This window comes from Populus trichocarpa, chromosome 16 (assembly GCF_000002775.5).
Source record: "Populus trichocarpa isolate Nisqually-1 chromosome 16, P.trichocarpa_v4.1, whole genome shotgun sequence".
Classification (NCBI taxonomy): Eukaryota; Viridiplantae; Streptophyta; class Magnoliopsida; order Malpighiales; family Salicaceae; genus Populus; species Populus trichocarpa.
In genome coordinates this window covers 10204912-10218837 of record NC_037300.2, presented here as the reverse complement: position 1 = coordinate 10218837, position 13926 = coordinate 10204912, and the positions used below count along the sequence as shown (strand labels likewise).

At 34.1% G+C, this 13926-nt stretch overlaps 1 protein-coding gene across 1 annotated transcript; it reads left to right on the top strand.

Moving 5' to 3' along the window:
* Positions 1–9105: 9105 nt before the first annotated feature.
* Positions 9106–9708, top strand: LOC127904440 (uncharacterized). The gene is made up of 2 exons (XM_052448073.1): positions 9106–9384; positions 9477–9708. The coding sequence occupies exons 1-2, from the start codon at positions 9152–9154 to the stop codon at positions 9631–9633; spliced, it is 390 nt and encodes a 129-aa protein (XP_052304033.1). The 5' UTR covers positions 9106–9151; the 3' UTR covers positions 9634–9708.
* Positions 9709–13926: the final 4218 nt, after the last annotated feature.

Here is a 13926-nt window from a genome sequence, read left to right as displayed (position 1 = left end):
TCCCTATGTTTCAAAGCTAGCTTCTCTAGCTATCAATACTACGTGACCCACCTCCTCCCTTCGCTCTTTTTCTAGAGCTGGTCTTAAGCCCCTTCCCCACCGGTCTATTAATTTGGTGTGCTTGCTTTAGCTTTTATAGTTGAGGTTGGATACAATCTATTTATGCACAAAACTCAACCATAAAAGTTATTTTTTATTGTTTTTCTTAGTTTTTTTGTGGGTTCCACACACAAAACTCCACCTCCACCTCAAAAACAAACACCGTATGGCCTGAAAAAAGGGTCTGGTTTTTGTTTTTTTTTATATAAAAAAACTAATTTTTATCTATTTTTTACTTAAAACACCTAGGAAATATCGTAGAAACCATATTAAACTAATTCATGACATCAAAACAAATGCAAAAATCAATCTGATATAAAAAAAATTTTAAAGCTTAAATATATTTTATAAGTGTTTTCAAGGTAAAAGAACACTTAATCTTAACTCTTTTTATCATATGGAACTATTTAACACAAAAATCGACCGTTGTGATGGCCAAAATCTTCACCAACGACAACTTTTTTTATTAACTGGAATCTAACGACCCTCTCTCTCTCCTCTAATAAAAAAAAACTAATACAAGAGAAAAATGAAATTTGGTATTAAAATGTATTGTTTTAAAATTAGAGGGACCAATTATCTAATAACTTAAAAAGATAGGGAATAAAAAAAACTTTTAAAATAAATTACAGAGAAGCCATCTATTTTACCGTGTTTTTCATTTTAATCCTCTATTTTTTAATTCAACCCTCACTCTCTATTATCTAATAACTTAAAGGATAGATTCCTCCTTGCTCTCTCTCTTATCTTCATTATGTATGCCGTATGACCATTTATAATATTGGGTTTTTTTTTTTATTTCTCCTTCTGCTAGTTCTTTATTTAAGATATAAGGTCTTCATGTTGCTGGTATTTTAGGAATTTTCTTTCACGTCATGCTTAAACCTTCACTTATTACAAACAAAACTAAAAAAGATCAGCTTCGTATTGTGCATTGTGAGTGTATTTATTGTGGATTTAAGCAGTGTTTATTGGAGGAGTTTGGGCCATTCTCGCGAGTTTTTCATGCGTTTCTTGCGTTATTCACGCCATGTCTTCAGATCGTTTTTCTTTCTTTCTTCTGCCACACGTCCTTTTTGACAACTCAGGACTTTCCCATTATTTTTTTCACATCGTTTCTTTCTTTCTGCATGCATCTACTGTTACTGATGTAGCCCTCAAGATCATTTCTTTCTTTCTTCTGGCACACAGAATCGTTCTGATGTAGCTCGCAGGCACCGATGTGCATGCAGTTCTTCCATTTCCCTGCGTAGAGCCATCAACCTTTCTAGTACATCTTTTGTTTACACGGTTGCTGGGTTGTGGGTGGTCAATGGGTTTCTGTGGCATGCTTCTTTCTAGGCAGGTAAGCTCCTTCTCACTGTGCTTGATTGGTTATTTCGGTTATTAGATTTGGATTTTGCTTGATTTCAGAGGGTTCCGTTGGATGTGGCTGCTGAAATTGACTAGGACCATCTCCTTACTTTTGGCTATTATTATTGTTTTTTATTGGGTTAGGAAGAGAAAGCCGACCCATATAACTTGGTTCTAACTGGGTCACCAGGTCCAAATTATTTAGATTTAGAAGTGGCGTCAGCCTAAATAATTTAAATCTAGAAGGTAATGCAGTACCTAAGTGTTAATATTTATTATTATTAATATTAATATAATTGTAATTAATCTTATTAATATTATGATTATTAGTATTCTTCTTCTTCTTCTTCTTCTTCTTCTTCTTCTTCTTATTATTATTATTATTATTATTATTAATTTTGAAAAAAAATATTATTGCTATTGAAGAAAAATCATAGATTTGATTTGAAAGGTAAAATTAAAAACTATAAGAACTTGGGTCAGACATATTTAATATTATTATTAATATTATAAATATTATTATTGACATTATTAATAAAATTGAAAAAAAAATATTATTACTATTGAAAAAAACCATATATTTGATTTAAAAGGTAAAATTAAAAATTATTATTAGTATTATTTTATTATTATTACTTGGGTCCAGCAAGGACACCGGACCTAAGTTCCTTGGATCAAGCAACCTAAGTAACTTGGGTTTGGAAGGTGATGTCATATCTAAGTGTTAATATTTATTATTATTGTTATTATTATTATTTGAATTATTAATATTATGATTATTAGTATTATTCTTCTGAATATTATTATTATTTTTATTATTAATAATAAATTTGAAAAAAAATATTATTGCTATTGAAGAAAAACCATAGATTTGATTTGTAGAGTAAAATTAAAAACTATAGGAACTTGGGTCAGACATGTTTAATATTATTATTAATATTATAGATGTCATTATTGTCATTATTATTAATATAATTATTAATAAAATTGAAAAACAAAACTATTCCTATCACTACCAGAAATTCGCTAAATACCAACGGATTTACCGACGGAATATTTCTGTCGATATTTTGAGGTCGAAATTACCGACGGAAACTTTCCGTCTGTAATTCAGTCTGTAATTACCGATGGAAACTTTTCCGTCCGTAATTCAGTCGGTAACTACCGACGGAACATTTCCGTCGGTAGTTACCGACTGAATTACGGACGGAAAAGTTTTCGAATTTAAAAAAAACGGGTCGCTGACGTGGAGGTTTTGGCGGGTTATTTTTTTCCGACAGATTCAAAACGACAGCCCGTACAGTGATGTGACCGGTTCGCCGTTTAAATTGCCGACGAACTCACCGAGGGATTTGAAATGGCAGATCCGTACGGTGACGTGTCTATGTTTCCGTCAGAATCACCGACGTAATAACCGACGGAGTTTCCATCGGTGAAACCGTCGGAAAAAGTTAATACATGACAGCTCTGTCGACCCTTTCCTCCCCTATTTCTCCTTCTTCTTCCTCATCCCAACTCTCCCCATCTGCAAACAACCAGCCCCCCCTCCCCTCCCAAAAAAAAAAAAAACTTCCTCATATCAGCACAACAAGTTATATTTCTTGAAGTTTTGTGGTCACAGCATCCGTGTTCTGATTTACCGACGAATTTTATCAATTTTTGTAAGTAATTCTATCTTTTTAAATTTTAACATTTAATTAAATGTCAATTTTATTGTTTTTTTAGTATATGTATTTTGTTAGTAGATGTACATGTTTTATTGTTATTTCTCAAACAAACTTGTAGTATATGAATGTATAATTTTGTATCTGTTATGGTTTGTTTTAGATTTTGTAAGATTGTATTTGTTTGTAAATTGTTATTTCTTTATGGAATTACCGAATTACATGTGCTATTTTGAAATAATTAATAGCTTGCTTAATGGGCCCGTTTAAAGTTTTATCAATGGTACTATTGCGGAGTGGTAATTTCTGTAAATTTATATATTTTAATTCGTATGGACGTTGATAAATGATAATGAATATTTAATATTTTATGAGAAGTTGTGATTGGTTTGTTGGATAATCTCGAGGTAAAGTAATATTTTTGCAAGTTTATTTACCTAACTTAGTTAATTAATACATGATGTCATCATAATTTTATAGAGGTTCGATATAAGTCATGGATGATCGTTCATGGATGTATCGAGATTCACCCCAAGGATTGCGGAGGATGGATTATTGTAATGGGGTTCAGGGTTTTATTAATTTCGCAACATCTATTCCCAGAAATTTTACTGGAGGCAGTATTAGGTGTCCATGCAGGAAGTGTGAAAATAAAAAGTATCTGCATCCAGATGTTGTAATGATGCATCTTCTACACAAAGGGTTTATGGAGAATTACCAGTGTTGGTATGCACATGGAGAAGTATTTGTTAGCGAGAGTGAGAGGAGAATGGAAGAAACGGTGGTTGAGTCTACTTCTAGTGCTAGCAACGTGCATGAAACGACAAATGACAACACTAATCCTTACAGAAATATGGTTATGGATGCAATGAGAATAAATCAAGGTAATGGCAGTCAATGTCCAATCGTAGAAGAAGAACCTAATTTAGATGCAACTAGGTTTTTTGATTTGTTGAAAGATTCTGACGAACCATTATGGGATGGCTGCATGAACCACAGTAAATTATCGGCCGTAGCACAGGTGTTCACCATCAAGTCAGATCACGGGTTGAGTGAGGCCGGGTATGACAAGATTATTGAATGGGCAAGAAGCATTTTACCTGAAGGGAACAGGCTGAAAGAGAACTTCTATGTTGCGAAGTCCATGATGAAACCCCTCGGTTTAGGATACCAAAAAATTGACATGTGCCCTAACTTCTGCATGTTATACTAAATTGAAAATGCTGAGATGACCGAGTGCATGACATGCGGGCATTCCCGTTACAAACCTATAACTGGCAGGGGAAAGACTCTAGTGGCATATAAAAAACTTAGATACTTCCCGATCACACCTAGACTGCAGAGGTTATTCATTTCACCAAGGACTGTTGAGCACATGACATGACACCAAGCACACCATGCGGTTGATGGATGATGGTTCATCCTTCTGACGGCGAAGCGTGGAAACGCTTTAACAGTGTTCATCCTCACTTTTCAGCTAAATCAAGGAATGTGCGTCTTGGGTTGTGTACAGACGGATTCAACCCATTTGGGTCATTTGCTGCTTCTTATTCTTGTTGGCCGGTCATACTCACAATTTATAACTTGCCACCGGGAATGTGTATGAGGCCGGAGTTCATGTTTTTATTTACTGTAATACCTGGTCCAAGAAGCCCGGGGCGGAATATAGATGTTTGTCTTCGACCGTTGATTGATGAGTTGGCGCAGTTGTGGTCCTCCGGAGCTCTGACTTATGATATATCGAGGAAACAAAATTTCCTTATGAGGGCGGCATTGATGTGGACTATCAATGATTTCCCAGCTTATGGAATGCTTTCTGGTTGGAGCACGCATGGGAAACTCGCATGTCCATACTGCATGGAAAACAACAAGGCATTCACGCTAGCAAATGGAGGTAAAGCTTCTTTTTTTGACTGTCACTGTCGCTTCTTGCCACTTCATTACAGGTACAGAAAGAACAGAAAAGATTTCTTTGTTGGCAGAGTTGAAAAAGATGTTGCATCCCCGCGTCTTTCTGGTGAAGAATTGCATGATGTTGTCTCAGAGTACGGTGACATTGTTTTTGGCCTTCAATCAGGTAAGCAAAAGTTTCCTGGTTTTGGTTTGACCCATAATTGGGTAAAGCGAAGTATCTTTTTTGAGCTTCCTTATTGGAAAACCAATCTGCTCCGCCATAACCTTGACGTCATGCACATCGAAAAGAACATGTTTGAGAATATTTTCAACACCGTCATGGATGTGAGGGGGAAGACAAAGGACAACATCAAGGCTAGATTGGATATAGCTTTATACTGTAACCGTAAAAATATGGAGTTGGTTTATGATGAGTCACGGGTCGCAAAACCAAGAGCAAGCTTCGTGTTAGAGAAAAACGCACAACTGCTAGTCTACAAATGGCTTAAGAGTCTGCGTTTTCCGGATGGACATGCATCAAACATATCAAGGCTGGTTAATATAGAGGACTGCAGATTGTATGGAATGAAGAGTCATGACTACCACGTGTTTATGCAAACACTCATCCCATTAGCTTTTCGTGATTTGTTGCCAAAGGGAATATGGGATGCACTCACGGAGATCAGTCATTTCTTCAGAGATATATGCTCCAGCAAGTTGAATGTTGATCACATTGAGAGGCTTCAAACGAATATCGTCGAGACACTATGCAAACTTGAGATGATATTCCCTCCATCATTTTTTTACTCAATGGAGCATCTCCCTATACATCTACCGTTCGAGGCAAAAGCTGGAGGACCGGTCCAATATAGATGGATGTACCCATGCGAACGGTTAGATATTACAGTTGCAATGTAATTCATATATAAAAGTATTTTATATGTTTTTCTTAATTGAAAATACTTGATTAATATTTCAATGCAGGTACTTGTTTAATCTCAAGAAAAAGGTTAAGAACAAGGCGCATGTTGAGGCCCTCGATATGTGAGGCCTATATTGTTGAGGAGATCTCAACATTTATCTCGTACTATTTCGAACCTCATCTGAGAACGAGAATCAATCGCGTTCCACGGCATGATGATGGCGGTGAAGTGCCTTCCAGTGGGAACTTGTCAATATTCTCCAATACTGGACGACCCACACCTAAAAATGTCGTAAGAGGAAGATATTTGTCGGAAATAGAGTTCAAACAAGCACACAACTATGTTCTATTTAACTGTGATGAGCTGAGACATTTTATTCAGTAAGTTTATACTAATTAAACTTTGTTAGTAATATACTGTTAATTATATATTATAATATCATACACTCATTATCACTTGCAGGCAACATCGTCAATATTTGCTCTCCAATAACTCACAGCTGACCGAATCCCAGATCTTTCAATTACAAGATGAGCAGTTTGCCACGTGGTTCAGAACACATGTAAGCACTATCACAAACTCATTCTAACTTGCAAAATTACTGTACGTATGCATGTCATTACGAGATTCTCGTTCATTTACTGTTTATTGATGTACATTACATACAAGGTTTATCAAATGGGAAGGAGTGCACCTAAGTCATTGTCTTCACTAAGCCTGGGGCCTCAAAGAAAATGTAAGTGCTACAACGGGTATTTTGTTAATGGATATGTTTTCCATACTGAAGAATACGAGTAAGAAAGAAAGACATACAACAGCGGTATTTGTGTTAAGGGATCCACTAGTAGTGAGTTAGAAGTTGACTACTATGGTAGATTAGAAGAGGTCGTCGAACTGCAATATCATAACGAGCAGAATATAGTGTTTTTATTCAAATGTTATTGGTATGACACGACTGACAGAGGAATCAGAGTTGATCCGCACTATGGTCTGGTCAAAATCAACTCAAAAGCTAGACTCCGCAACATAAACGATGTCTTTGTTTTCGCAAAGCAATGTCAACAAGTTTATTACACATACACCCCTTCATTTGGAAAGGATCGATCAAGAGTGGATTGGTTGTCTGTTTTAAAAACGAAACCCCGGAGTCGTGTCGAGGTTGTTCAGGATGAGAACGAAGACACAAGTGTGCGAGATGAAGTCTTTCAAGTTAGTGAGGTGGTTGAACCATATCGAGTTGCTCCTTCGATTGAATTGGAAGAAAATTCAAATTTTCATGTTTTTGATGATAGTCTTGTTGATGTTGACGCAGAGGAGTTAAATTTTGTTTTGAGCTCTAGCGGACAACCAAATATCGATGAAGAAGATGATATTCATATTGAAGATTGCGATGAAGGTGATGACAATTCAATTGATGACGAAGAAGAAGAAAATTCTTACTAACTACCAAAATGAAGTCCTATGTAAAACCCTTTTTTTCATGTAATTTAGATTATGAATGATATATATATTTTGAAACACAAAATATTTATTACTTGAAATAATTAGTTGAAATGCCACAATTATGAGATAATTACTTGAAATAATTATTGATCATGGATGATATATTTTGTGACATGAAATAATTACTTGAAATGCCACCACATCACCGACGGATTTAGTCCGTCGGCATTTCACAGAGAGTTCGAAAATAATTACTTGAAATGCCACCCAATCACCGACGGCCTCAAGTACGTCGGCATTTCACAGAGAATTCGAAAATAATTACTTGAAATGCCACCCAATCACCGACGGCCTTACGTCCGTCGGCATTTCACAGAGAGTTCGAAAATAATTACTTGAAATGCCACCCTATCACCGACGGCCTTAAGTCCGTCGGCATTTCACAGAGAGTTCGAAAATAATTACTTGAAATGCCACCCTATCACCGACGGCCTTAAGTCCGTCGGCATTTCACAGAGAGTTCGAAAATAATTACTTGAAATGCCACCCGATCACCGATGGCTATACCGATGAATTTAAATCTGTCGGTAAGTTGTCGGCGGGTCAATTTTACCGACAAAATTACCGACGGACCGCGCGAATTTCAAAGGGTTGTGCATTAAATGCGCCTCTGACCGCGTCATCTTGCCGACGGAATTACCGACGGACCACGAAAAATATGGAGGGTCATTAAAAATTTTGGTGCGAAATTCAAAATTTACCGACGGATTTTTAACACATCACCGACGGAATAAATTAAAATAATAATTAATTTTATATCCGTCGGTAAAACTGCCATATAAGTTCAAGTGACCGCCCGTTCAGTTCATTTTTTCTTCTCCTTCGTTTCTCACCTTAAGAATTTGATTTTTTTTTTCCTCTCCATTCTTCAAAGCTTTCACCTCCAATCTCTAGCAAGTTTTCTTCATCATCTTCATCAGTTTAAAAGGTTAGTGTTTCCTCTATTTCATTTTACTTTAATAGTTTTTTTTTGCTATTTTTTTGGTTATTTTTTTTGTTTTGGTGTATTTTTTGTAATGTAGATAAAGTCTTTAGTTTTTTTTTTGCATAATTCATTGCTAAAGTCTATAGTTTTTTTTTTAATTTATTGAATATTTTTTATTGTTGTATTGGCAAAATTATTATTAGTTAATTTGTTGAATATTTATTGTTAATGTTGAATTTACCATAGAATTAGTAATTGAATATGTTGGAATAATTATTAATTTTACTTTATTATTGCATGATTTGTGTTTAATTTTTTCCATTTATTTTGATTGTTATTCTATAGTTTTTTTTAATTTATTGTTTTGTTGTATTGGCATAATTATTGAATAATTACTTGAATTGTAATTGTTAATGTTGAATTTACCGTAGAATTAGTAATTGAATATGTTGGAATAATTATTAGTTTTACTCTATTATTGCATGCTTTGTGTTTAATTTTTTCCATTTATTTTGATTGTTATTCTAGAGTTTTTTTTTATTTATTGTTTTGTTGTATTGGCATAATTATTGAATAATTACTTGAATTGTAATTCTTAATGTTGAATTTACCTTAGGATTAGTAATTGAATATGTTGGAATAATTAGTATAGATTGGGTAAATTGGTTGTGGCTATTGTTAATATGTGCAGGTTTATGGATTTGGGTAGTATCCGGTATAGGGGAGGTGCTGTCGAATTTTTTTTTTACATTTGAATTTAATTATATAATTATTTGTATCAAATTGTGTAGATGCGTAGAACGAAAACCAGAGCTGGTCGCTCAGGTGCGGTCGCAGCTAGTTCGTCTAGCAGCGAGGATGATATTTCCTTAGGTGCCTCTCAAGAAGAGGCACCTACACCACCTACGCCGTCAACCGATGTTGCCTCTTCCAGCGGTACTTCACAGCGCAGAGGCGGCGTGCCTTCGCAGCGGAATCAATTTACCCGCAAGTACGAGGCACAGTGGAAGGACGACCTTTCAATGTAAGTTTGTTAAGGTTTTAGTTTTTTTTAAAAAAAAATTACAACATAATTTATGAAGTAATCACTATTGAATTTATTTCATTTATTTTCAGGTTCACAAACATTGAAGCCGCCCGAGTAATATCATCGGCGTTTAAATCGTCGATGGAGATTCCATTGTTTCAATGGAGTCAGATATCCAAGCATCCTGAATGGATGCCTCAAATCAATGCATGGTTTAACAGGTTTGAGGTTGGTATTAATTTATAATTTTCAGCTTATTAATATAATTGTAAATAAATTATTATTTTTATTTAAACTTGTTTATTTATACACAGCACAAATTCTGCTGGGACATTGAGCATAACACTGTTGTGAGGAGGGTGTGGGAAAATCACGCGGCAACTAGGTAAGATCGAAAACAATACAGGATTTTTTTTAGACAAAAATTTATGTTTCGAAATGTAATTTTTGGTTGCGTGATTTTTGGTATGAAGCACAGAAAAAGGCAAAAAAAACTGTGAGGGATAGGGGTTTCCAAGGCTGGAACGATGTTGCTGTTTGGAGGGATTTCAAACCGATATACATCCCGGAAGATATATGGCCGCACTATCTTGAGCACGTGACGTCTGAGCGGTTCACACGACGCTTACAGTCCGGTGCTGGCAACTGGAATCGGCCAATTCATGGCGGGGTGACAACGCACACTGGCGGCTCCGTTCCGTTTGCTGCACATGCGAAACGGATGGTAAGATTAATTTAAATGAAATATATCGTTAAATTCAGTTGTTGTTAATATATCTTTTTTCATTATAGGCTGCGTCTCTTGGACGTGAGCCGAGCCCGATGGAGGTTTTTGTGGAGACGCACGTGCGGAGTCAAGACCGCCAGAAAGGGGCGCAACAGTTCGTTGATAACCGTGCTCAGCATTTCATGGTATGTTCGTTCAACCATTTTATTTTGTAAGTTATTATGTAAGTTATTATGTTTATTGTATTGAATATGATGATTACTTTTTATTTTTTATTTTCAGGAGACCTATAATAATCGGTTGAGGGAGAGATACGGGGACGATACTTTGACCCATCCGGAATTCGATCCGGATTTGTGGATGGAGGTTGGCTCGTCAGGTGGACCCGATAAAAATCGGGTTTACGGGCTCTCCAACACTACGGCCGACAACTTGCGGTCGACCCGTAGTGTTTCAACCGTTAGGAGCTCCCAATCAATATCGAGCTCCCAATCTAAGGAGTTCGTGGCTTTGCAGCAACTCACCGAGAAATACGATAACCTAAAAGCGGAGTACGCACAACTCAAAGCGTCTCATGCACAACAAAGAGCGGAACAAAGAGCAGAGTCTGAGCAACTCAAAGCGTCTCAAGCACAACAAAAAGCGGAGTATGAAGCGGCTCATGAACAACAAAAAGCGGCTTATGAACAGCTTCACGAAATGATTATGAAATTGTCAAATAGCGAAACATGTGCGCCTAATCTTTTTTGGTCGTATAACCACCAGCATTCGCCAGGATCTCCTCCTCCTCCTCCAGCTCCATCATCTTTATATTAATTTGTAATCAACATTATTTACCTTTAAAACTTCATTTAATATTTTTCTTGAAACATATTTAGTTTGTAATGAATATTATTTAACTTTGTTTTTTTTTTATGTTTAATATAAATTTTATTTGCATAATTGGTTTGTATTACAATTAATTTATATAGTTTTATATTATATATCCTAAATAGTTTTTTAAAAACAAATTAAGAAAAAAACTATTACCAAGGATTTTACCGACGGATGAATTCGGTCGGTATTTTAAACACTCACCGACAGACTTACCGACAGAATTAATCCGTCGGCATTTAACAATAGCTTCCACAATTACCGACGAATTTACAGACGGACATATTCTGTCGGTATTTCATACACTCACCGACAGATTTACCGACGGTTATTTTCCGTCGGTCAATCACAATATACCGACGGACTAAAAATCCGTCGGTATATTTCAAGCGGGAATCTTTTTTTTTTTGCGCGCAAATTCCATCTGTAAAACCATCGGCAAATGGTTTTTTTGTTTTTCCGACCGATATAGCGAAGGAATGGGGAATCACCGACGAAGGGAAAGCCGATGGACGTAATCCGTCGGTGATGATGTCGGTAAAAAAATCACCGACGAACTTCTAATCACACACCGACGGAATTTTTCCGTCGGTAAAACTGTGAAATCTTGTAGTGTATTGAAAAAAAACCATATATTTTATTTGAAGGGTAAAATTAAAAATTGTTGTTGTTGTTATTGTTGTTGTTACTTGGGTTTTCTTGGGTGTGGAAGGTGATGTCATACCCAAGTGTTAATATTTATTATTATTAATATTAATTTTATTATTATTATTATTATTAAATTTGAAAAAAAATTTATTAATATTGAAGAAAAACCATTGATTTGATTTGAATGGTAAAGTTAAAAACTATAAGAACTTGGGTCAAACATGTTTAATATTATTATTAATATTATAAATATTATTATTGTTATTATTATTAATATTATTAATATAATTATTAAAAAAATTAAAAAAATATTATCACTATTGAAAAAAACTATATATTTAATTTAAAAGGTAAAATTAAAAATTATTATTATTATTTCTTGGATCCAATAGAGAAGTCAGACCCATGTAACTTGGGTCCGGTTAGAGCGCTAGACCCAAGTAACTTGGGTCCGATAGTGGTGCCAAACCCAAGTTACTTTGGTCCTGCAGGGTGAAAGGCTCAAGTGAATTGGGTCCAGCAGAAGTGTAAAGCCCAAGTAACTTGGGTCCAGCAATGAGTTTGGCTACTTGGGTCTAACAGGAGCTCCGACTCAAGTTACTTAAGTCTGGAAGGTGATTTCATATCCAAGTGTTAATATTTATTATTATTAATATTAATATTAATATTATTAGTATTATTCTTAGTAATATTATGATTATTATTATTAATAATAATAAAATTGAAAAACAAATTATTGTTATTGGAGAAAAAACATGGATTTGATTTTAAGAATAAAATTAAAAACAATAAGAACTTAGGTCAGACATGTTTAATATTGTTATTAATATTATAGATATTATTATTGTCATTATTATTAATTAATATTATTAATAAAATTGAAAAAAATATTATTACTATTGAAAAATAACCATAGATTTGATTTGAAGGGTAAAATTAAAAATTATTATTATTATTCTTAATAAATTTTAAAAAAAATATTATTACTATTGAAAAAAAACTATAGATTTGATTTTAAGAGTAAGATTAAAAATTATTATTATTATTATTAAAAAATATCACTATAAATATTTTTATAAATATTTTTATTTTTATTATTATTAATTAGACTTTTGGATCTAGTATATTCGTCAAACCCAACTAATTTGGGTCTAATTTAGATCTGGTAAGGCGCCAAAATCAAGTAACTTAATTCAAGGTTTTTGGTTGTAGTATGATCATAAACCCAAATTATTTGAACATGATAAACTGTGAAGTTTAACTTAAATATTAAAATGTTTACGAATCTAACTTTTAACTAGTATTACAATAATAATTTATATTGTTTACAAATGAGCTCAAAACAACACACGAGCTATCTATCTAGGATGTTCTATATTTGGCTGCGAATCTGCCAGAGCTTCAGACCGAAAAAGAATATAATATAACGAAATGGAATAATTTATAATTTTTTTTTAGTTTAATGTTGGTGTCCGGATTAGTTTGTATGCACCTCAACAATCTCACAGACCCTAAAATTAACAATTATATAAATATTCAGTGTACATGATCTGAGCAATGTAATAGTTTATAATTGAATGGAATTATTATTGTTTTTTATTAATATGAATTGGCAGGCTCATCAAAGTCTTAAGACTTTGAAGCCATAAGTCATCACTTTTCCCATAATTCGTAACTTTTCACTGCTTCAAATAATTAACTTTATGACGTAATTGTTTGGGCTAAAATAAACTTGCAGGACCAAAACGGTCCAGCTAGAACACTAATTAAGCCCAGGTGATCAATGGCACCCATCATAACTCAAATCCGCATTCATGTGGATAAGAACAAAAATTTCAAACACATTGGAGTATTCATGCACCTTTATTTTAACTATAACAACAAAACTAATTCACAATTTAGACCAAATCAATCATTTAATTGAAAAGCCAATAATATAGAGCCACACAATTAAAAGTAAGGACAATTCGCCGAGGCACGCAACGTGGTTAACTTTAACCACCTAATATTTCTTTTTAACATCCTGTTTATTTTTATGTTTTAAAAGTATTTTTAAAAAAATTTAAAATTTTTTTTCTTTAAATTAATATTATTTTAATGTTTTTAAATCATTTTAATGTGTTGATGTTAAAAATAATTTTTAAAAATAAAAATAAAATTATTTTGATGTATTTCCAAGTGAAAAGCACTTTGAAAAGTAAACACAACCATTATTTTAAACTTGCTAGATCCGAATTGTTTCTCTATGTAATGATGATGATAGCTCATCCACCTTATGATGGAGATTCAAA